A 26,380-nucleotide genomic window follows, 5' to 3' on the forward strand; every position below is an offset into this window, starting at 1 on the left:
TGCCACTTTGCCAAAGTATCACTGGCAGACTCAATCATTTTACACACACACACACACACACACACACACACATAACAGGAATTTCGTGCTAAACCTGAATTTTCAGCAAAATACTTTGGACAATTTAAAAACTATTGTTAGAAATTGTGAATTTTCAGTGCCCCCCCCCCCCCAATCCAAATCTCATGAAAAGAATGGTTTCACGGAGCCAAAAACTTGAGGAAAAATGTCTTGGACGGGTTGTAACTTACAACTGTGCATATGCAAAGGCCCGAACCAATGGAAACCGCATTATGGATAAGGGGCAAGATTACAAAGTCTGTGGGACCAATGCAGCACACTTGGTGGGGCACGTGGTTCTGCAGTCGTACAAAGAACACCTGACAACAAAAATAGCCTTAGTGATGCCTATTAACATTCCCAATGAAGTCTGTATTTTCTCTTTTATTTATGGAGTAGTTCAAAACATGTACTCTATTCCTGGGCATTTTACACGACTCCAGAGAATAAAAAATAGCTACCTTATTTAACACTTATTTTCTTAAACCTGTTCTTTATGTATTTCTTTGTAATACAAAGAGGCTCAAGTTATCTCCCAAATAAAGTAACCTTCAACAGTTTTATTTCTGTACTGCCCCCTCATCTCCCTAAGCAACGAGGCAGTGGTTCTTCCATACACCTACTACTTCCCCAGCTTTTGGGTTGGATTTCTTCATCTCACGACCATGGCAAGAAACACCTGTGTTCTGCTGAAACGTCACCGACTTATTAGCCACACCTCATTCCACCTCCACACATGAAACCTTTTTGAAATTCTAGAACTCTTTGAGCTTTTCTCATGATGACGATTATTTTCGGCCTTGAAATTATTTGAAATCTTCCTTTTCTTAATAAAATTGGTGAGATGACCGGCCTGTCATTCAAATCTGATGGTTGCAGAAGTGTTAAACAATTAACTACAAATCCGCAATGGGTCCCGCTATTCCCAAACCAACAAGAAGAATGTTTTACGTGCCCGGTGAATAGCCAATTCACGTACTACCCTTCTTTCTTAGTTTGAGTTTCAGCCTGGAGTACATTTACAATCTGCATTTCCTCCTTCTCAAGTTATTTGTGCTGTTCAGGACAAACCTTACCAGCAATGTGATGTGTGGGTTAATGAACTTCTGGCCATGGAAATCACAAGGGAAATGGTTTTTGACCCCCTCCCCCATAGTACACAGTCCTGCAATGGATGTGTAAAAGGGAAGCATCCGGCCATGGCTCTAGATGGCTCTGTAACCTTAAGTACATAAGCGATGTCAAGGAGGAACGCTGAACAGGAATTTCAGCTACGGCTTAAGAGAAGCAAGCTGCATATTATCTTTCTTAGCATGCAAAGCCGCTGCTAATAGTGCCTATTTGGCTCCCAACTTCCTGCATATGTTTATTTTATAAGAACAAAATGATAAGGAATTCTAAATGGATTGCATGTTGCCCCCAAGGGCTCATCATGGCCTCTAGAAAATTAGTAATGGCATATAATTGAATTCCAAGTAGGGGAAAGGGTATTCAATCAGCAGTTACTTTTCCGAGCTCAGTATTTTTGTTCTCTCCAAAATATTATTTAGTAAGTCACTTGTAAAATGTTCTCATTATGATTACAGATATCAATAATACTAACCATGATCATTTAAAAAAAATTTAAATCGGGATGGTAAGGACATTTCTCAGTTTCCGTCTCATTGGTATCTTGGGTTGGATAATTATTGTACTATTTTTAAATATCTTATTTTCTTTTAGTTTGAGTGGAAGAGGATGAGAGAGGAGAGGAGGGGAAGGGAGGGGGAGGGAAGGGGAGAAACCCAGGAACAAACATCTCTCATACCTACTTTACTGCTCAAATGCCCACAAAGGATGGGCTCAGCTGAAGCCAAGAGTCAGGAATTCAGTCCAGATCTCTTATATGGCTGGCAAGCACCCAATTACTTGAGCCTTTGGAGCCTGAGTGTACACCAGCAGGCACATGGAATTGGGTGTGGCGCTGGATGGAACTCAAACCCAGGCACTCCAATCTGGAATGCTGGGATGCAGGCGTCCCAGAGTGGCCACTGCATCAAACACCTGCTCCCGAGTCATACTCGGGAGCTGAGTGTATGTAGCAACAGGCTGTCCTGAGCACTGCAGGATGCTACGTGGTGCCTGTGGCTTCTACCCAGTTGGTTTCCTTCTCTCAGCCATGACCATCAAACACCACCCAGAGATGCGGAATTATGAACCGTGATGGGGAAACCACTGAAAGTGTGGAACCACTGCTTCAAACTATGATGGAATCCTGCATGAGTGTTTATCTCACACCACATTACATCACCCCAATGGTATTTTCATTAAAACGTCTAGCATTGACTCTAATACAAGAATTTACATGTGAAGAAGTGACTGAGTTGTGGTGGTTTCTCTGTACGGTGAGATTGTTGCCTGTCTATGAGTCTAACAGTATGGTTACTGTGTTGGAGGTCCCATATGCTTCTACTAACTGAACTGTACATTAAAGCAATTTTCTTCAGCAGTCTTGCTCAACATTTATAGAAATGCCTTATGATTGACATAACGTTCAGCACAATTTTTACCAACGAAAGTCAGAGAGTTATTGAGACGTACATACATTGGATGGGCTAGATTGGAACCTGCACCTTCTGAACACACCAATGAAAAATGCTTTTTTTTTAAGCCCTTCCACATTCAAACCTAGGTTTTTATGTATGTTAGGCCGTAGCAAATAAACTTGTGCTAGAAGGAATCACCAAAATGACTGAATGAAGAGAGAAAGAGAAGTATCACATACAAAGAAGAAGTCAGCTGTGTGTCTTAGTTCAATATCCCAACCTCTTACCAGTGCGTCCAAGTACACATTTGTCCACTGGACTTGCTTAGCTTTGTCCCCTGCTAAAACCATTGGTCTTCCCAGCACATCTAGGTATTCCTATTCATATAAAAAACCACATAAATAAATTACATAACCAAATAAAAACACTTGTAGTTGAAAACTAGTGTTAAAAAAAAATCTCCTTAGAGCAAAACATTCAGTTAACTATATACACAGAATCAAAAGAGAAAGCACGTAATTACTTAAACCCTGCTTTGGACACTGTATATCTGGTATTCTAAATAAAACAATATTTTACTAAAATGATTAGTGTGATATACCTATCCCAGTTCTTTTTCCCAGTGACAGTCAGAACATGGTTTGAGGTTCAATCAATAATAAGTGAAAAGTGTCCCTTTGAAATGTTTTATGCTAGTCTGAACTATTTAAGATGCTATTATTTACTGCGTGGAATAGCACAAATATGAAACAATCACACACTTGCTTTTATATCAAATATTGTTGGGGTGAAATTCAAAGTCCATTTAAAGATGTCAGAAAATAAGTAAAACACTGTGCCATATCTAGATAGCAGACACCAACGCAGCTGCGGTTACATTTCAACCTTCGTGTGTGTTCAATTGTGTCTTATTCTAGTTTCCGTGCCCTTGGTTAGTTTCAAAATCAGCCAGAGGCTTTCTATCATAATTTATGAATGTTTAAAAATGATACAGATTTCAGTGAAATTTCTGCATTTTACAAAAAGCTAGCCAATGTGTTGTCAGCTGAAAGAGGTTTTGACAATCCATCTTCTGTTGTGACATTATTTTAAACAGATAAATAGATTTCAAAGCATTACTTGGGAGTTAGCCAAATGTTCATAGAGTAATTTACTCACTGGTCCTCATAACTTAAACTCACTTAAATGGTCCGTATTGTTAGTAGATCTGATCTACTCTTTGGATATGATGTTTTTACCATACAAAAAAATCACAATATACTTATATACATAACTTTTATCTGAGTTTTGGATTTTTAAAACTTTCCTAAAATACAACCAACTCATTACCATGGCATTCACAATTCTAACATAAATGCAGGAGTTGAATTTTTTTGTTTGTTTTTTTTTTTTAACTTCCAAATATTTTCTTTATACTGAGCATTTTAAGCTGGGAATTTTACTCTGAAAAACAACTTCAACAATTTTTAAATAACCATACCTGAGTATTAATTCTTATTGCTCCAATAGATGGGATTTCATAATAATAACCTGTAATATATATATAGATATATATGTGTAAATATTACAATAGATAAGAAGACACCGTAATTATTTTACATGTTAGCAGAAAAAAAGGATTTTTCATTTATTGAGTAAAAATGAAATCATCAATACTGAGGATGAAGTAGAAAATATTTGGTTAAAACACATTCACAACAAATACAGATTCGGTGAGAAATTTTGCTATACTTCTTACAGAAGTAACAAATGTTACAGAACAATAAAGGTCCTGGTATCATTAAAACCATGGTTTTGACCAGAAAACTACTGAAGATGCAACTGGATATATATAATATATCTATATATAATAATTATCACATTTACTTTAAATATTTGCCTGAATATAACTGCTAAAGTAAATTCAAATTTCTTTTGCTACTCTGATTTTGCAGCTTCTATTTCACATTACTTTTTTTTTAATTTTGGGTCATATTTTTTTTTCTGAGTAATAAGGAAAATATGACCTCCCTGTATAAAGCTTTAGTTTCCTAGGCATACTCAAGAAGATACTGTATAAAACAATAATTTAACCACTCGGATATTCATGCTTATATCTAAATTTAACAACATCCAGACATACTCATTCCTAATTTTTCACATAAGGTAGTTGTGGATAGGCACTCTAAGAATCATTAAATATAACGTCTTTTTATGAATGTGCAATAACATGATGGAGCAGAACTTTTATGTAATGTGATGCTCAAGTCAAAATCTGTGTTAGTTTTCTCTGCCTGAACACATGTGCCCAACTTGATTCTTGCCTTGAGTCAAATACGAGCTACCTACAACTTAGAGAATTAAAAATGATAACACGTAATTCCGAAAACAGACAACAACTGCTTTATCTTCTAGTCAAGTGTACTTTAGAGAGTTACCTTTATTTTCACAAGCCATCCATTGAACAGGTCCTCTGTCGTAATTGTGTTGACCGACTGAGAATGTGAAAACGCGTACCTGAGTGAATTGAAACACAGGTGCCTGTAAGGCTGGTTACAATTTGCTGAACGTCAAAACAAAATACTGTGGGAAAAAACTGAAATCTAGTTTTTTTTTTTTTTTTTTCAATTGATCCGACAAGAAAAAGTGAGGCCAGTGTAAACTCCAGGAAAGTACTAAAACACAGAAATCACATATTTCACCTTAAACAAGACTAGAATTACTAAATTAAATTAAATTAACACATAGGTACTCTGTACTTTATCCACCGCCCAAGGTTTCAGCAGTACAAAATGTATCTTTCATGTCTAACTTGAACTCACCTGTCTCAAATTATTATCATACACTACACATCCAGTTCTTGCCAAGAGTACTTCCCTAGTCCATGGATATGTTGCAATCACAAAGAAACAATACACAAAAAGTTACTTAACTCAACTAAAATTGGTGACTCTTATGCTACTCTCACAGTAAGAAAATATTTGGGGTGTATTTAAGGAACTATGCTCATGTAGGACTTACTCTTTAGAAAAGACGCTTGGATATAATAACAGGTATTGTTAAATCCTTCAGCCCCTTCCTGGGTTTGCAGAGAATCAAAATATTACTGCTTGTAACATATGATAAAGTCTGCAAATATTTTAAAATTCAATTGCTACAAGGATTGTAATTATTTATTATGAAACATTGAATTTAAATAATATTTGGGGATGGAGAAAAGTAAGGAACAGTAAGGAATTCCTATAAAACTGTATCAGCAAATAAAATAAAATAAAAAGTATAAAAGAGTATAGAAGATACATTCTCTGATATCAACAAATAACAATGGGCTATTTAACATATGCTGATCTTTCACTAATTTAGTATCATACTGAAGCAAATTCAAACTTCAATATTTATATTTTTTTCCAAAGAGAGTTAACACAGGATATCAATTTTCTAGAAAGTTTCAAGAACAACGTTCATTTTATGTCGATGAAGCATTTGAATTGATGTTTTTCAATTTTTTTTTTGCAGAAAAAGTATCATTCATTCTTTCAAATGTAAAAAATTTTTACATTTAATGTCAAACTGTAAAAGTATAGTCCTTCAGAAGCAGTCGTAAGTCCATCAATCCGTTATTTAAGTGTGCCGGTACACACAATGGCAGGGAGTCCAGCATCCCATTGTCTGGATGCTGAGTTTCCTGGCCATCACATTCTAAGTCTCTACAATGGGCTCCAGGGGCACAGGTTCTTCCCCTTTTTCCATACTTCGTCTATCCCAACTCTTTCTCTGGGAATTCTCATTTTGCTGCAGCCATTTTTCTACTGAACATTTTTTTTTTAATTCCTCACTAGGCGCAGGGTGAACCTTGTAACAGTAATTTGAAAGTATGTCTCATTGCAAAATTTAGAAAAGAAAAAAAAGGTGGGTAGCGGTAAGGGAGGGAGGGAGGCGGGGTAGAATGGGAAGTTTCACTATGTTTTTCAAACTGTATATATATGAAAGACATGAAACGTGTATCCTTCACTGAAATTCAAAAATAATAATAAAAGAAAAAAGATCACAATGGTTTCATTTGACTTTTCAGTTGGGTAACTCTGGGGAGCTGTCTGTATATTCTTATGTAGTATTGTGCTTACCTAGCTGATCTTATTTCCCAAATGGAAACATTTTTCTAAGTAGATTGGCCACCCTAACTGATAATTCAATGTAACTGTCATACCTACTAGCACAATCATTCTATGAACTCAGAACAAGGAAAAAAAATTCCAGATGATCTTTCATGACCAACATGAGAATACAGGTTCAGACTTTCACATGAAAGTAAAGCTCTAATTGTTTCTAGTATCACAGCCGTTTTCTATTAAGATATTTTCCATGAAATAATTTTCAGTAAAAACAGAAATGAAGAAGGCTAAATGACTGATTATACCTACAACTGCGGGAGACAAGCATTTCCAACAACTTGACAGCTGTCCTTACATGTCTACCATGTGGTTATTTTGACTTAACAGGCCAAGCACACACTTGATTTAATGACAACAATGAAAAAAAAGTTGAAAAAGCTATGGTCTTTGCTACAAAAGTTGAACTCCCATGCGTTGGCTTGCTTGGAGCTCTGGGTGGTTGTCGAAATCAAGTGACTTGAGATCAGGGTTGAGTTTGCAAGTATATATTCTGTCACACTGAATTACAAACTTTTAAAAACACGCTAAAGTTTAATGTTTTTTTTTTTTTTTTCCTCTCTCTCTTTTTTTTCTCACACACAATCTTGGAGGTTTCCACGTAAGTTGCATTGACCAAATCACTTCTGCAGTATAAATGCAGAATTTGTATCACTTATCTCAATTTTAATTGGTCTGGCTGAAGACAATCTTCAAATGCTATTTTTCAGAAATCTTTTTAATGATTAAAGAAATCTCGGGAAGTACAAACGCAAACTTCTTTCCATAATTTAGCTCGCTGTTATAGGATCTGTTTAACACACTCTAATTAACCCTGTAATGAGAATTTTAGCTAATTGAGTTCATCATTAATTGTAATACACATCTTTATAGTAAAGCGTAAACCTGGTCAAATGAAAAGAATCTTCCTCTATGTTAACTTTCAACTTGGAATGGTAGGCGTGTGCCAAACCTTTCGTTCTGTAATGTGTTACTGCCACCCTGTGGAACAGCCAGTGAAGTAACTCCAAAATCCAGAGGCCAAATTCCAGAGCCAATGATTCCCACATTTTCCACTTTAAATTTGCAGTGCTTATTCAGCTGTATTTTTTTTTTTTTAATGAAAAACCAAAGTGATTTCTTGCAATGTGCACAATTTAAAATCTAAAGTACAAAAACGTTCTGATCAATGTGCATTTCAAGAATTCACTTCTTCTGTGCTTGCCTGATTTTATAATAAAAACAGATAAAATGACACACACACAAAAATAGCTGCAGGGCCAGGCACCGCAATACCTCAGGTTCAAATGCTGGATGGGTTGCCTACAGTCTACATCTGTGTGCCTGAGTTCCACCTCTACTTGTAATCCAATTTCCTGCTAGTGCACACACTGAGAGGTGGGGGGCATGATGGCTCCAAATACGTGAGCCTCTGCCACTCATGTAGGCATCCTGGATAGAGATTCAGGCTGCCAGCTTGGGCTTGCTTGTGTGAGAATTTGGGCAGTGAGCCAACGAGCGCAAGGTCTCTCTCTCTCTCTCTCTGCACTCCTTCAGCTGAGCCAATTGGAAGCCAAGAGCCAAGAGCTTCTTCAGGGTCTACCACACAGGTGTAAGTCTTGGGGCTTTTGGCCATCCTCAATTGCTTTCCCAGGCCACAAGCAGGGAGCTGGATGAGAAGTGGGGCTGCCAGGATGATAACCGGTGCCCAGGTGGGATCCTGGTGCATGCAAGGCAAGGACTTTAGCCATTAGGCTACCATGCCAGGCCCATTTGAAGTTTTAAGTAAGCAAATTACTCACTTCAATCCAAGATGACATGTAGGCAAAGTTAACGTTCAAGCAGGTAGATTTCTACTTGTTTGGGGTAGTATATTTATGATCATAACACTAAACTCAAGCGACAAACACAATGGACATTTTCCAAAAAAGCTAGCTAATTGTTTCTCAGCTAAGGTATATAACTTTCAGATAAACTCTGATTTCAAAATGTGTGCCTCTCTGATGTTTTCAGCACGGAAACACACGATACTCTCAATTGTAATCAGCTTTGACACATTTTTTCTTATAATGCTGATGTACAAGTCTTTGAAAGAAGTAACATGGGTGGCTGGTGTTGAAGAAACAATGGGTTCAGGCTAAGATAGTTCCAAGACTGTAACTCAACACCTGCCACTGTGGCTTACACAGAAATGGAAATACACATTTACCCAAGTGATGAATGATCGAAGTCATAGGAATTGTCTCTACTTCCTGTCCCAGGGATGTCAGTAACCTGAAACTGTGGCCTTTGCAATGTGTGGGAAGAACAGAGCCCAAACGTAGATAGTACCATGTATGATTTTTATAATTTGGGCCGTTTTGTTATAGTTAAATAGCATGATAAGCTGTTTATATTATGTAGACATACTTCTTATTGTTGAACAAACTTCCCCAGGTAGCATAAAACATTTTTAACAGACTTACAACATTTATCCTAAGAGCAACAGGAATTTTGATTCTTGAAGCATTCTTAGCTACAAAAGCATACCGACAACAGAAATTGGAGGAGCATATTTAGTAAAATTAACCAATAAATTAAAAATCGGTCTTGATTGTAAATATACATAATTTTACATTCAGTTGCTTAAAAAAAAAGAGTTTTTCCTCTGGACAGGGTTTCATAATTCCAATCTGACATAATAAACTTAGAAAACATTTAGTTCACAGAAGATGTGGTTACTTAAAATCCTGTTACCGATTTGTTGCTTATAATAGAGCACTAATTTAAAACTTAATCCTACATTTCTGACTTCCGTTTTGTTTGTTGAAGACTAAAACACTTGTCTTCAATCAAGAACCGTCCACAGCCACAAGGTCAACCTATCAAAAAAAAAAAAAACAAAAAAACATAGAAATCTCTGCTTTCCCAGCAGAATCCAGTCACTGGAAACTGTCACCTCCTCCACACTTATCAGTTACCCCAAGTTCAAGTTTAATTTATAATAGGCAAATCTCCAAAGTGTAATGGAAATGAGAGTATCAAGAAAGGAAGCCAATAAAACGGAGACAAAGACTTCAGTTATCGAAACATGTCAGGAAAATCATATCAGAAATGGGCTTTATTCATTTATTCGGTGTACCAAACTGTTTGGCATGACGCCTATGAAAATACTAGATTGGGCTAAATGGTTTAGTGTGAAAATCTGTAATGATTGCGCAATTTGCAACTCTACCAGAATCGGGAACATTTCCGGAGACCATGCAGTCTTCCAGTACTATTCAGCATGGAGAAGTTTATGAGTTCACATTTCATGACTAGTTCATAAAACTTAGTGATTTGAAAGCTAGTTGCAACCTACAAAGTTTTGAGAATCCATCATGATCCGTGCAGGCTCTGAGGATGGAAAGGTTGGCCAGGAACTAGAGAAAAGGTTGTCGGTGGTCAAATAATCAAGCATTACTGTAGCCACGGAAGAAACTGACAAACATTCAGGAACATTCCATTCACAGCAAATGTAGACAGGAGATTATTTAAATTCCTGTTTCTATCACCTGGTATTTGTAAGAGCTTAAGCAAGTGTTTTTTTTTTTTTTTTTTCCAGTTCAGGTTTTCTAATTTCTAAACCGGGGGGGTGAAGATGATCATTTTTATTACCATTATACTTGCCAATGAAATAATGAACGCAAAACATTGCATTGAGAAACCATCTCTTCAACAAGTATTAGTAAAGATGATAGTGACAGTGAACGCCACAATCTCAGGAGAGACTGGTTCCCATTGGTAGACCACTCTTAGCCTTTCACGCCTCAAGGAGAGAACAATAAACCATCAAGTATTCAAAAATAACAGGTTTCTGGAGCAGCGGATTTGATTTGTTCTATGAAATCCAGCCGAGGGCTGTGATGAAAGAGGTTAGTTAGCATTGTGCAAAATGCTACAGTGTGTTCTGAGAGGACACATCCAGGGGGAGTTTCGCGGGGTGGGACAGAGGCTACAGTGGAATTGGCATTTGTCGCATTTGTTTAGGTAAACAACACGAGGCAGCTGTTTAAAGAACAAACCAGAACACAGCAGCCATGTAAGTCAGGAGGCGTGGATCTGAAGGGCCTGAACTGGGCCATCTCCCCTCCATGTCCTTGATGGGGTGGAAGGCATGTTGATGGTCATAGGTGTAATTTCAATTTAGTGACAATTCTGTCAGTGTCTGCCACCTGTTAACTGTGGTAGGAACTTACTAATATTTCCACATTTGCCCTTACTCTTTTGAGACCCCCATCCATATAACTTCATTATATGTTGGTGGATAACATGTTACTAGATGTTTTATCAATGCTTAACTTCCTGCTATGCCTAATATTTTTTAAAGATTGATTTTATTTATTTATTTTTTTATCGGAAAGTCAGATGTACAGGGAGGAGGAGAGACAGAGAGGAAGATTTGTCCTCTGATGATTCACTCCCCAGAGGTCACAATGACCGGAGCTGCACTGATCCAAACCACGGATCCTGGAACCTCTTCTGGGTCTCCCATGTGGGTGCAGAGTCCCAAAGCTTTGGGCCGTCCTCCACTGCTTTCCCAGGCCACAAACAGGGAGCTGGATGGGCAGCGGGGCCTCCAGGACATGAACTGGTGCCCAGATGGGATACCAGTGCATGGAAGGTGAGGACCGTCACCACTAGGCTATTATACCGGGCCCGCTTTGACTAATTTTTGAAGCAGACTTCTTCGTCAGGTATGTTATAGAGGCAAACATTTGTATACCTTTAATCCACAGTCCAAACATAAGGAAAACCTGCAGTTTTGAATGGTTTCCTTTTAAAAGAAAAATAAACCTATTGAACTTTTCTCATTTACATTGAATTGTATTGGATAGCCATCTGATTAAACACTTAGCCTGCTTATCCAATTTATTTATCATTTCTTCCTTGCAGTTCACAGTGGAAACACATTTCTACAGATTTATGATATGGCCGTGAAAACTAACTGTACACCAGCAAATGTAAAGTGTCACTAGCCAATTTACAATCTCATATAATCTCTGTATCATGGGGCCTGAAATTGGTAAGAATTTCAACATAAGAAAGCGAATAAACAATGCAAAGCATAAAAAAAAAATATTTGAAAACAGGGTGCTGAAATTAGAATAAAAAGGACAGGTGGAAAAAAAATTCTTCAAAGGTGTGAACAATTTCCCGCTTTAGATATACACTCTTTTCACAACTGTTCCACACCTGTCACATGCTTTTCCACCATTCATTCTTCTCCTTGGACTTATTAGTCACTTTAGAAGTTTTATAGTATTCAGTTAGAATAGAGTTTCGTTTCTGAATTCGGAGGATGAAGCTCAGAATTAGAAAACGATTTGCTAGCGTGCATTGCTCAAAATTTTCCCCCAGCTACTGGACAAAATTTCACTCTCGTTAGTGTTACTGGTCCTGGTAATTGCCTTTTAGCCCTTCGTCTGTTTTCACTTTCTTTTATCCGTTCGTGAGAGCACATTTTCGTTTTGGCACCATTTTTTAAGGAGGGGTGGTACACACGAGCGGGTTCTAAGGGCTGGCCCCGCTGCCTGCGGGTAAAGATTGGACTGCGAATGTGTTTTAATTTGGAACAGCTGCGAGAGATTAACATGGATTCTGCTTGTGACACGACATTTATCTACAAGCAGGTAAATGAATTCCCAAGAGGAGGAGGACATGACATGAAACATCCCAGGCATTTTTTTCCTCCAGTTTCTTAGGTCTTTGGGTCTTGCTAAACTGTGCTGTTTCTCTGTGGCCTCATTTCGTCAGTTGTTTCGAACAGACCTCATCTTACCTGTCTGGGTTGTTGTAAATACTCTCTCAATCATCCGGATGAAAAACAGACGTAATTGACACATTCAGGAGCCCCATGACCGTCGAGCAAGAGGCTTGGGGCTTACGTAAGAGACAAGAGTAGCGTGCAGGGTCTGTTTTTCAAGCTCACCAAACTTTCCGTTAAACTTTGTAATTTTACCGTGGGTTTTTCCGTGTCTTTTTTTTTTTTTTTCCTCTAATTCATTGTATCAGGATAAGAGCGATGAACATGAAATTCATCCTCCACACATTTTTTGTCATTTTTATCAGAACAACGTCCTACACATTTCTGGGGCATATTTATCTTGCATAGTTGCAACTTGATTGCCGGTGATTAATAATTTTTCATTTCTATCTCCCCAGCGGCTGGTAGCTACCAATTGCTTCTTGGATTGTATGAGCTTAGCGATATCAGATACCGTGTATAAGTGCAAACATGCCATTATTCATGTGTGTGTCTGAGGCGGCCTATTTCCTGGAGTGCCTTCAAGTTTCATCCCTGCTGTTGTATTTTGCACAGTTTCCTTCTTTGGACGGTCACATTTCAGCGCATGTGCACAGCGCGTCACCTGCCCATGAGTATGTAGTCTGTTTCCGTAGATGGCACCTTTTGAATGGTGCTTCCGCAAACACACAGATCACCCTCAAAGTCCCGACGTCACTGCTTCTGTGGACAATCGGAAGTGACGCTGCTGGAGTGTGTGCGAGTTCTACATTGGAATTCCTTGAAAAAGCTCCATACTGTTTTCCACAGCAGTTGTACCATTTGGACTTTTTAGTTTTGTATTTTTGTACTATTCTGACACTAGTGAGTGTCACTGCTCCGTTACCTTTTTAAACACTTCTCTGGCTTCTGATAAAAGCCATGCTGACAGCCTTGGGGCGATATATCTTTGTGGCTTTGGCGTGCGTTTCCCTAATGACCAGTAATGCTGAAGTATTTTTTTAAAAAATATGTCTGTCAGCCATTTCTGTATATTCTTTGGATAAATGGGTAGGTGAGACATGGGCCTAAATGATTAAGTTTGTGGGGCGACTCTGTTGCTACTGAGCTGTACGGTCCATTGCGTATATTGCACATCAATCTTTTATCAGACACAGGCAACAGTGAGCAAGAGAAGCGAGAGACAGACCCTAGTTCTTCTGCCAAACCATTTGACAAGATTAAATCATATTCTTTTTTTTTTTTTTAAACACATACTGGGTCCACATGTGTCCCTCAAACACATACCAAAGAATCCATTAGAACCAATATTTGGGCACAAGAAACTCTCAAAACAACGAAGCAGGTGAGTATTTTACCCTCTGGTTGATGCTCATGAAGAAATACATACTCTTAGTTAACATTTTGAACCCTAAGTAATGGCTTGAATTTCCCATTATTTATTTGAATTGGATCCTTGGTGCTTTAAGGGAGCTGGGTGAGAACCACTGCCCTGTTACACCAGGCCAAGGGTCAGTCCGACCCTGATGGGCAGGGTTATTATAAAAGACATTCTTAGTTGTGATCGAAGCTGATATATTCCACTCCGACCAATTCCTTCACACCCTAAAATCCTGTTCTTTCCGGCTTACCTGGAACAGCAGCGCTAAAACAGTAGGAAAGGATTTGTTTTCCAACATTTCTTGAGTCAGTCTTCCAGGGAGAACACAATTTCTCCTGTTGTAAATTGGTTTTTTTTTGTTGGTTTGTTTGCTTGCTTGTTTTTGTTTCGTTTTGTTTTGTTTTTATTTGGTCGGTCTACCAAGGAATATTGTAGGGAATTTTCCATGAGCTTTGGAAATTTGATTATGATGACCATCTTTACTCATGAAAATGATGTAATCAAGTTTACCTGGGAAAAGCTGATTCGTTTCTATTTTACCGTTGTCTTCTGATTTTATTGCTTGTAAAATATACACACACACACACATACACACACACACACAATTCAATCTACATAAAAGCCAGATAGGTCTTACTGGTCCAAATAATTTGTGATGATGCTAGTTACATTGTTCTTGTGAATTCATACAAATATATTTGTTTTCTATTTCAGCTGCTGCTGTCTGATCTATGATGTATGGAACTATAATCAGGACACTAGTACTAGCAATCAACAATCGTCTTCACCATTACCATCCCTTAAAAAAAAATCACTGAGATGAATATAATCAAAGCACCGAGTTGCACTCACTTTTTTGTCTTTATTATATTTGGCGAATATCTCTTGGGCTCTCTCTTCTCCCCCATCTGTGAACAGCATGATAATCTTGTTGCAGTTAGCCCTGGACACATTATACTGTTGAAAGAATAAAAATGGTCATTGCTGTGTCATCCGTAATAAAAGACAGTGCGTATAAAGTCATGTACAAAGAGGATGCGCAGCTGCGATTCACGGAACCACCTGCTCAGTACGCGCTTTCTAAGAGCTGGTCCCCAGCTCAGTCCTGTCCCCACCTCCCCTGACACCCTCGTCTCCCCTCTTCCTCTCCCTCCCCCATTTCTAAGGGCCTCCCCTCAGTATCTCACTCCTCCGAGGTTTCATATCAAATGTCATTATCTCAGGGAAGATCCTCCGTCACAAAGAGATTTAAAATTTCAACAGCCCTTCAGACTGCAATTTCTTCAACACGTTTTACCCTCTTGCCTTTGGCACATGTTTTATTTCTTTACGTGGGTTTTTGATAATAGAATGTAAGCTCGAAACTTAGAGATATTCTTTTCCATGTTGTTTCCCTAGCTACAAGATGCCCTGACACATCGGCCTCTCTCAATGATTAATGAATTAATGCATTTTACACGAATAAGTGATTATCATGGAAACCTTTCGTTCCTATAATTCTCTATCCAAAGCAAAGAAATGATATTAATCAAAAATGTGCAAGCCCTTTCATAAAGATTTTCAATATATTTCTGGCACATTTCTCTCCTTCCTGTTCGTTCCGTTTTGTTCGCCTTGCATGGCCACACTCGCTAAGCCTTGCCACTCCTTTGTCAGAGCTGCAACCGGCTCCCAGGACACCCTCCAACCTCCCTCCTTCACACCCACAGAGGCTCAGCTACCATGATTAGTCCTTGTAAACTTCAAGGTCCCCCCAAAGAGAGGGATTTAAGAGGAGGATGGATTAGCACGGAAGGCCATTAAAATGAACAACTCATTCACAAGGCAGGATTGTGTGCGGTCTTCAAACGGTGATGTTGGCTTTTCTTTTTGTTGTAAATGTGTTTAGTGAAACGCTGGGAACAGAAATCTCACTGGTTTCTGAACGCTCTGCTGCTTTGAAATGTCAATCTCCAGCTCGGTGCTGTCCAAAACTGAATGTGACCCTTACGTGGAATTTTTAATTTTCTCATAGTCGCCTTACAGAGGGTAGTAACAAATTAACTCGCATACTATATATTCATTCAGCTGTCATCCAAACTGTTTATCAAATGAATGTGAGATCAACTTAAAAAACCATTGAGATAATATGCATTTTTCCATAATTTCTTCCAACCACAGTGTGTATGTTAATGTTTGCACACATTTTCGTTGAGCGCAAGTACATTCTAAATGCCCAAGAGCCCCATGGGATTATGGGGACTACATGGAACAGAACAGCATTGGCCTTGAAATGACCAATGTTTTTTTTATTTTAAAACATCATGAATTCTCCTTTGGTTTTGAAGCTCATTGAAGATCTCTATACTCTATCTTCTCAAAGTACATACACCCATTCTCTGTTGGAAATACGAAGGAAGACAACATTTTACCCTATTGATGAAAAGATCCTGTTTCCTATTATTCCCCCTTACTGAATAGGCCATTAGAATACAGGCAATACAAGCTAGTCAATGAAGCACTGTGAATATTACTTGGCACATTCAAGTACCATCTCTAAATTCGAAGACACCCATCTCCAAGTTTGATTATACACAAAGTTACAAAGTTGGAATCCAAATATTTTCATAAAGGACCTGCAGAATCCCTTTATTAATGGTAATTCTGTGATGACCTGCCCTTTTGATCTGCATGGAAAAGTGGGTCAATTATTATGTACTGAAAGGATTATTTTATAAGCATGAGAAAGTAAGTTTTTTTTCCCCACAGGACATGGTTTTATCTTTCTAAGTTTTGGAGATGTTATAATGACGAACGCAAGTCTCCATATAAGTGGCATACTAGACCTTGTTTAGAATCTGCACATTTATGTAAATCAAACAATAACTTTGCTCAGGGGAGATCATCATAAGGCCACACACAAAAATGCAACTCTGGGAAACTTTGTAACATGAGTTAGCGTGCCTTCTCAGACCTAGAGCAAGACTGAAATATGTCACAGCAAGCTTTAGAGCAATTGTCTAGACAATCCCACAGCCACAAACGATGGACCCCACTGGCTTTTAATCACTTAAATTAATCTAATACAGATATTGCACTGTTGGCTCCGTGGATTAAGTCACTGCCTGTTTCGGGCTATGGCTTGGCTCAACCTTGGCCATTGTCCTTTTTTCTTCTCTCTTTCCCTCCCTCTGTCTCCTTCTCGCTCTGTATTCTACCTTTCAAATGAAATAAAAATCTTTTCAAAGTTATAGTTTTTTTTTAAGATGTATCATTTTTTCTGGATGCTAAATCGAAATGATTTACTTAAAAGAATCATCAGAGGTATCAAAGTAAATGATGGACACTAAATTATGTAAGATATTGAAGAATGCATGAAAGAGAATTCATACGCGCTTCAAATTGACTAGTAAGAATTGGAAAATAACGAAACGAACGGATGAAGTGATAGTCTTTAGCACAGCGGGATGGTACAGCCATGGATTTAGCCATGGCAGCTGTACTTCGTGTATACGTCATTTGTGGTGGTGCTATTTTAAAAACCCTCTAAATTAAAATATAGGAACAGAGTCTGGCTGGTCCTCCTTGGAAAGATCTTTCGGTATCTTCATCATTCCATCTTTCTCTGGGTTGAAACCTAGAAAGAAGTAACTCTTCATTTATGAGAGCCAGTTTCTCTGGGGCTTCGTGAATTCAGCCATCAGCACTGTATACTGGAGGGGAGCTGGAGTCAGGCTCTGGGGCACCTCACTTAGCCATCAGCACTGTATACTGGAGGGGAGCTGGAGTCAGGCTCTGGGGCACCTCACTTAGCCATCAGCACTATATACTGGAGGGAAGCTGGAGTCAGGCTCTGGGGCATTGTCCCTTAGCGATCACCACTGTATACTGAAGGGGAGCAGGCTCTGGGTCTGAGATTCAAACCCAGCTGCTCCGGTGTAGGGGTATAAGGTGCCACCTGAAGGCTCATACCTTCTCGTATCCTTTACTGTGGAGGGGCCAGCATTGTAGTACAAGAGGTTCAATGGCGGGTTTGGATGCCTGCCTATGAGTCAGTGACCGGAAATGAGACCTACTTCTCCTTTTGACCCAGCGTTCTGCTAATGGGAACCCTGGGAAGCATAAGAGGATGGCACAAGTACTTAGGTCCCTGCCATTGATGTGGAAGAGCAAGTTGGAATTCCTGGCTCCTACCTGGAACCTGGTGCTGGCCCCAGTTTTTTTGGGGGGCGGCATTTGGGGAGTGAATCAGTAGGCGAAAGATCTCTCTCTCTGTTACTCAGCCTTTCAAATAAAAATAAGTGCTACTTGAATACTGCTTTTCGAGGGACTAAATGATACTCCCATATTTAATTTGCTCTAATGATCTTAGAGATAAGCATTGCAAGGACCCAAGCTGGGAATGAAGGTATATTTTATCGGCAGCCAGTAATGAGCCTGGGATTTGGCGTGGCCTACACAGTGAGGAAGACTCCGAAATCAGCCCTTGATCATCTAACAACAGAGACCTGAACAAGTGGGAATGAAGAGAGACAACCTAACATTGCAGAGGAGAAGAAATTACAAGGCCAAGACCCAGAAAACTCGACTCTTGACTCAGAATGAAAGAACTGTTAATTAATTAAAAAAAAATACTTTAGATTCCTTTGTTAGAGGACAAAGAAATCTCAATGTAATTGCCTAATTTCCAAGTTTTAAGCTTTCCATTTTTATGAAGGAAGAAACAATATTCTTTGAAAAATAGAATTCTTTTTCCATAAGACAGCTATGTTGAGTATCTCTGTTTTTCTGCTTTTTACTCGTATATCAACTGGTACGTATTAAACAGCATGATCGCACACACATGTGCAAATATTACATTATCCATATCTAAGCACAGGGAAAGTTGAGCTGTTTTCTGTCCCATGTTCCCTCTCTCTGGGTCCCCGTCCAGTTCAGGGAAGTTGGGGTCACCTAATCTCCTCCCAGCACCATCCATCCAGTCAGCTGCCATGCCACCACGTGGGCTCTCTCCCCTTCCGTCTGCACACAGGGGCCTCCAGGGCACTTCCTCCAGGAGCAGCGTCACGCTCAGGCCTTGAACTGTTGTGTCTGAACATCTTACAAACTCACACCCCAACCCCCCGGCCAGTCTGTTCCACCTCGGCTCCTACATTGCTTGTGTGCCGGGTCCCGCCAAACCATGCGACCTTCCATGCGACGCGCTGTCTCCTGCCTCTGTATTTCGTCCACTCTGTCCTCCCTCATCTGGCTCTTTGCTCCGAATCTCATTTCTAAGGAGATGGCACGCTGCTCCTATTTTCACAGAGCAGTGAGAACCCTTTCTCCAGGCTGCTCTAGCATACACACACACACACACACACACACACACACACACACCCCGTAGATTCGCATGATGGTGCAGGGCAACCCTCCCCAAGAATGGAATTTCCATTCTGGGGTTTATCATCCTATCGACTTCATATGTAGACCTTTCTGCACAGCAACACCCAAAGCAGGTGTCTGATTTTCACATAGCTCCAGTAATTAGCTGGTGACTGCGGAGTGCCCCTTTCGGGGCCGCAGTAACGGAGACAAGGAAAGGAAGTGATGGTACATCTGGGCGAATTCCCCAGGGCTCATTCCAAAGTCAATGAAATGAGCAGCTGACATATAGTATGGGAATCAAATATCTTACAGCAGCAGAAAAACCGTATTTTTTTGCGTTATGTTTGAATTTGGGAGTTAAAAAACAAAAATGGTGGCACGATTTCTATTCCCTAAATGCGTGACCACTGCCTTCTTTTCTAAGCAAATGAGAAACAGCACTGTGGTCCAACCCTACAGAGTGGTTTGGAAATTCAACTCTAATCATTCAGTAATCAAACAAAACAACATAGAATGGATACTTACATTAAGCAGCTGCTCAAAAGCAAAACTAAATCCCTTCTTATAATCTGTGATTCCCTTCGCCGTGATATTATTCACTGCGTCTTTCAACACTTTCTTGTTCCTTACATTTGCTTGGACAAGGTGCTGAAAACAGCTTACATCTTGAGCATTGCTGTTAAACTGTAAAAGATTAAAAAAAGAAGAAGAAGAAAAAGAAATGAAAGAAGCATGTATGCGAGTGAACATTAAAACCAACCAGAGCGAATGGATTCCAATACGGCGCCAAGACACAGAAGTCCTTGTCACCCGTGGCCCTAGCCCATCCTGCCTGTCCCTTGCATTCCTGTGGCCTGGTTTTTCTCCCTCACCAACTTGAGATTTGAGCTACATAAAGTATAGCCTCGTTTTTAAAAGTTGATGAGCACGCAGGAAGTAAAACTCCGAAAGCAATGAAACAGATTTCAAATCCAGAAATACTTCGAGATGTCCGCTCAGGATGCTTGCCCAGAAGGCTTACGGGAGGAGTTTCACATTTCAATTGCCAGCACTGTGACTTGATGTGGAAGAACAGGATAGACTGTGTCCGGAATCCTGAGTTCACAGGCTGTTGATGCCAGAGTCAAGGTCAAACTCCACAGGCAATGGTCTGCGAATGGGTGTAAGTTCAAGACCAAGTTCAAGGCCTGTGGGTGAGGATCTGCAGTCGGGCAATGGTCCAAGGTCACAGGACTGCTGTGCTTCAAGGTGTCCCCGAGAGAGCCATATACTGATTTCTGTCCGTGGACCACACTGTTGCTTCTAGATCAAGACACTGGCTGGCTGACATTAAGATGGGACACTTGTACCACATCAAATCCAACCATGTGACTCCCCAAGCAAGTTCGATGCAAGATCAAGGCAGCAAGCCTTCCAGGTCAACCTCCTTCCTCTGTGGTTAAAACGCTGTTAAAAACCTCCAATGAAGATGAGTGGGACAGCTGGCCTAGCCCGGCACAAAGTAAATGCTAAATGAGCTGTATCCTGTACTCACCGTGAAATCAGAATGGATCCCTAATTCATTAGTCATCCACTAATAAGTTGTAAAACAAAATTCTGTAAATAATGCAGGCAGACTTTGAATGTTCGTTTCGTGTAGGCTAGCCAGGACGAGTGCAGTTCAGAGTTTCCAAAACAAAAAGGAAATCTTCCAAATACTAAACTACGTATCACCGTCGGGTGGCATGCGTTCAACCAGAAGACATATCCACGCCAAGATCAATTGTCCAGTGACCTGATCCAGTAAACCTAACTCTTGGTTTTGTAAAGAACGTATCCACTTCCGTTCTGAAGGTTTCGGCTGGGATACAAAATCAGTTCAACCAGCAGTTCTTTTTTTTAGAGAATTACTTATCCAAATGTACATGGAGGATTATGGCAGGACATTGGAGCCTCCTGAGGACACCTGGTACCATGGCAGAGGATGGAGGACAGAAGAAAATGATGAACGAAGCCCAGTCAAACATTGGCAGTGAAGATCTGGGCAGATGGAGACACTAAGGTGGACTATAGCAGCTGGTGGATTAGGGAGAGATTTCATCATGATCAGAGGGGCGGATTTGCCAGCAATTCAGGACCGTTGTACTATCGAAACCATTCGAGAACTTCTTGGTGTTGTAAATTTCTATTTTTCCTCCTGTTGTTGATTTTGCATTGTGGGTTTTCACTTAAGGGGGATGTGAGGTGACTGTGTCATGGAGACTGTCGTGTCCGGATGTGAGGATATAGTGTAGTGTGCGTCTCTACTTCCAGATCAAAGATGAACTACTAATGAAACTATTGGCTGTGTCTTCACTGCTGGACTCTCTGCTATTGTCCATGCCCGCAATGATGAACATGCGACTGTTGATGAAGAACTATGCTATAACATAGGGGAATTCGGTGTGTGCGGGGGGGAGGTGGGCAGGCGAAATCCCAGGGCATATAGAACTGCATCATAGAATGATGATAATAATTTAATAAGAAGTGTATATGTGTAAATATATATTATACCTTTATTATAAATATATAATTATTTATATAATTTATATTTATATATATATATATAAAGATTTTGTTTATTTTTATTGGAAAGTCAGATACACAGAGAAGAAGAGAGACAGAGAGGAAGATCTTCTGTCCAGTGATTCACTCCCCAAATGGCTGCAGCTGCTGCAGCTGAGCCAATCTGAAGCCAGGAGACTGGAGCTTCACCCGAGTCTCCCACGCGGATGCAGGGTCCCAAGGCTTTGGGCCATCCTCGACTGTTTCCTCAGGCCACAAGCAGGGAGTTGAAATGGGAAGCAGAGTTGCCGGGATTAGAACCAGTGCCCTAGTAGGATGCCGGTGTTTGCAAGGTGAGGACTTTAGCCTCTAGGCTACTGGGCTCCCTCACCCAGTGGTTCTGATGGGGGACATGGCATTAAAGCCCACCACAAGTCAAAGGGTCATCAGGTTCCCCAGAAACCATCCTTTGTCCAGGACGGGAACTACTGCCAAGCATCCCCCCCGCCAAAGGAAGGTGGGGATCACACAATTCTACCTTAGACACACTAAAACTTCGAACAAATGAAATCCTGGTGGGGTCATGTCTCAGTACCTCCAAGACCAAGAAGTGGCCCACTGAATCCTGACCCATCAGCCGGCCCTGGAGTTTCTCCCCGCACCCCAAAGCTGGTCCCTCTGCATGGACTCTGAATTTTTACAAAGGCAGACACGCTAAGGTTACTTAGCGTAATGATTAGCTGTCACAGTTATTAAAGGGTAAAATGGGGCATCATATAATTAACTCCTTGGCTTTTGAGTGTTTCTTTAATATCTAAATGATTTCTGAAGCATGTATTAAAGTTCTGCTTCCCTTCCTTCTCTGATAGAAGACAAATAGGGTGCAAGATTTGGGGCTCAAGCTGTGTGGATGTTTGATAAAGCAAATTGGAAATCTAGACCTCCATGTTTTGGAATGTGGTATCTTTGCTTAATGAAACACACCCATAAATTCATTTCACAATATATAATTAGAATAAAACAGTATACCCTTACGTTATATAAGATATACTTAATGTAAGTTAATGAAGTAAATTAAGCTAAATAAAATTGTGCAAATAAGGCAAATTACTGTGTCAGATGCTATCCAGACTTTGGCCACCAGATGGCAATGCAGGAAAATAAAGGAGTCCAATTCTATTTAAATCTCATGTATATATTCCCCACAGTCACTCCCCGAAAATACTTCTGCAGTTTATTTTAGCATCTTCCACATGAGATTTGGACACTAGGAGATATATAAAACATGATTATTCTGAATCTGACATTAAAATGAAAGCTGACATTAAAATTCGAATCTATGAACCTATTCTGACTTTCATTCATTAATTACATAAGAAGAGAAGCGGGGGGGGGGAGGGAACACACAGACCCCCCCCCCCCACGGCTCACATCCTTCGGTTCGCCCTCCAAAGCACCTGCAGCTAGGAGGCCATCAAACAGCCCGGATCTCACAGGTGGAAGACGGAGAACTAAACCCTAGATCGTCCCAGGCCAGAAGCCCGTTCCTTTTACATGGTCATAAAATAATTCCAGGAAAATCAGTCAATCGCCAATCAGATAAACACTCACTTAGTTACATAGTTTTTTAAAGTGGGGAAGTTGTGTATGTTTTCAGTTTTAAGATTCATTGATGTTTAAAGGCAGATGTTACAAAGAGAAGAGACAGAAAGATTTTCCATCCACCGGTTGACTCCTCAAACGGCTGCAGCAGCCAGAGCTGGGCCGATCCAAAGGCAGGAGCTTCCTCTGGGTCTCCCATGGGGGACACAGGGACTTGGGCCGTCTCCTGCTGGCTCCTCAGGCCATAAGCAGGGAGCTGGATCGGAAGTAGAGCAGCCGGGACACAAACCGGCGCCCACACAGCATGTCAGCACCAGCAGGCGGAGGACTGGCCTCTGATGCCACCTGGCCAGCCATGATAAGTACTCATTTATAACTTATGCTAAATAATCTGTGTTTGGTTTCACAGTTTGTTTCATTTGGCTTGCCTTCTGTCTTGGTATTCAGTCATGGTACAGTGTATTGTCCATAGTACTCTGAGATGACAATAACTCAGCTGCGTGAGTGTACAAACAGCCAGTTTCCCCTTTTGTGGAATAATTAAGGCTTCGTGATCCATTCCTTATAGTAACTTAAGAATGAGGATAGATCTCTATAGCTGAGATGTCTCTACTGTGAGGCGCAGGCTGGCCCACAAAACCCGCCAGCTTATACAAAGTTTGGGACAGAGCGGAGGCTGACAATGCCGGGTAAGGGCCTAGTACCCAATGCCATATGTGAGATCTGGGTCTGGGAGTTGGCCTGGAGGGGAAACTCGGGAAACTTCCCTGGTGGCCCAGAACACCTGCTGAAACACATGGGATTCAGGCCTAGGTATTAGTCAGGCTTGACCCTTCAGCAATTGTGTGGGTTGGCTCTGGAGGGGAGTGACCAGGCAAGGCCATGCCAATCTTAGCCCACTGGCAGCTGCAGGAGCCAGGCTGGAGTGTGGGTTATGCAGGCTAGGCCTTTATTCCAACTGGTTTGCATGAGGCAGGGATGGGGGCAGTCTGGGCAGGAGGAAACTGCAGCACACGCCAAGGCTTGGGATAAGGGGCAGGCTGGGGCAGGTCAAGCTCAAGCTCAAATGGCAGAGGCCAGGAAAGGGAATAGGCTATATGCTAGGCTGGGTCAGAGCAACCGCCGCCATACACAAACTCTGTGGCCAGGAATAGGCCTGGTTGGGGAGCTAAGGGGACACCCTGGTAGTGGTTGTGCTTCCCACTGGTGAGTGTGATGGCTGCAATGGGGGTGGCGATCTGGGCTGGACATGGCTGCAGTGTCCATCAGCATGGGTGTGCCAGACTGGGGTCCCACTGGTGCTCATGAGAGCCAGGGTGGGTACAGGACAGGCTTGACTAGGTCTTGGCACCCACTGAATCACGTGATTCTATTTGGGTGTGGATCAGGTGTGGCTGGGCTTGGAATGCCTAAAAATAAGAACTGGAATGGGTGGGGGCTGGCTGGGCAAGGCCACTGCTCCTGCCAGGACAGAAGGCAGATTAAGTCTGTCAGGGCCAAGGACCCACCAGTGTGCGTGACACCTGCCACTAGGAGGAGACCGGATAGAGGAGCTTGGGAAACTCGTTTCTCAGCATGCTGTTCAACCCTGCCTGCCATTCATACATTCTCAACTATCTTTTAATAAAGCATTTGACCATCTGGAAATAGGAGGTACATTCTTTCTCACTCCCCGATTCTCAAGACGCAATGATCTTCTCAGTATTATTTCTCGTACAGATACCTTTTCTCATGACCCTGTGGACATCTGAATGCCAGCTTCCAAAGGAAAAATTTAACTGAAATAGTCAAACAACTGTAGAGCGTTTGATCTATTCCTTTTTAACAACACCGTGGTTCGCAGCCAATCAATACATCCTTAGGTGGATCCTAGTTAAAACTGAGCACATGGGAATTTTGCCCTTATTGAACAAAACACAGCAACGGCAAGGCCAAAAAGATGAGCGCTCACGAATCCACATTTGTTACAAATGCTGCCATCCAGCGGCAGACCTTGGATGCAGTGCTGAAACGCTCAGTTAAGATGTTCGCACAGGGTGCCGGAGTTCAGCTCCCAGCTATGGCTCCGGATCCCAGCTCTCTGTCCATGCAGACCCCAGGAGGTAACAAGTTACTTCTCAACAGTTGGGTTCCTGTCCCCGCCTACTCCCAGTCCCCCGCTCCAATACGGGAGAGCTGCACTGTCCCCACCCCAGCCTCCCAGGTCCGCCCCCCAGGTCCACAGCTGTTGAGGACACCTGGAGAACATTCCAGCTGGATGAGAGATGTTTGTTCTCCTTAGCTCAAACAATCAGCTCAGAAGTTAAGACAAAGCCCTGACATCTTCATTAGCACCTGCTATGGTTGGCCAGAAGTAACGTCGATCCAAGAAGGGCAACTTTGGGTTAGCAGGCCAGTAGACACAGTAACGTTAACATAAAGCCAGCGCACTCCCAGCGCATCTAACCCTAATCCGGGAGAAAAGAGAAAACATACATCCAAAAGATCAGATGAAGAAAAATACTCTGAGATTTTTAGTCTCAGTAAAAGAAATTAAGTCTCCTACTGTTTCCTAGCTAACAGAAGGATAAATGCAAGTCCTTCTCATCAGAGCAGGAGGGATTTGATATTCCATAGCGACAGCTGGAGTTCCCCAAGGCCCAGTTACGGCAGGGCCAGAGGAGGGAGTCCAAGGGGTCACCTGAGCAGGCAGGGAGCTGTGTTCCAGGAAAGAACCCCCAAATGAGCAAACCCTTGCGCTTACATGACGACAGCTGGCCTCTGCCCCTTCCAGAGAGCGCCAGAAACTTCGTTTACACGCACACTCACAGACTGGCATGTTTAAAGTTGTTGCTCAGTGGCTAGAATCTATAAAAACTAGAAAAAGTGTTTGTAAAGAAACTCTTCTATCAACAGGCACACATCAGCAAAGGCACTGTAAAGAATTACGTGTTTGCTCACTTGTTAAAAATGGAAAATGTGACAGTTTTGTAGACGGACCAGGAGTAGAGAAGCTTCCAGAAAGAATGCTGATTCCAAGGTCCTTCGTCAGAAACGCAGAATGCGATCACAT

At 41.1% G+C, this 26,380-nt stretch overlaps 1 protein-coding gene across 3 annotated transcripts in view; it reads right to left on the minus strand.

The window, feature by feature from the left end:
• Positions 1 to 26,380, minus strand: part of CACNA2D1 (calcium voltage-gated channel auxiliary subunit alpha2delta 1) — a 378,401-nt gene that overhangs the window by 45,509 nt on the left and 306,512 nt on the right. For all 3 annotated transcript variants that reach the window (XM_058657498.1, XM_058657497.1, XM_058657496.1), the window contains exons 11-15: positions 19,729 to 19,887; positions 14,710 to 14,814; positions 5,003 to 5,081; positions 4,066 to 4,115; positions 2,873 to 2,962 (exon numbers count right to left, since the gene is read on the minus strand). In XM_058657498.1, the coding sequence (XP_058513481.1) occupies positions 2,873 to 2,962; positions 4,066 to 4,115; positions 5,003 to 5,081; positions 14,710 to 14,814; positions 19,729 to 19,887 (483 nt within the window). The remainder of the gene's footprint in view (positions 1 to 2,872; positions 2,963 to 4,065; positions 4,116 to 5,002; positions 5,082 to 14,709; positions 14,815 to 19,728; positions 19,888 to 26,380) is intronic.

Source organism: Ochotona princeps, chromosome 32 (assembly GCF_030435755.1).
Source record: "Ochotona princeps isolate mOchPri1 chromosome 32, mOchPri1.hap1, whole genome shotgun sequence".
NCBI classification, from domain to species: domain Eukaryota; kingdom Metazoa; phylum Chordata; class Mammalia; order Lagomorpha; family Ochotonidae; genus Ochotona; species Ochotona princeps.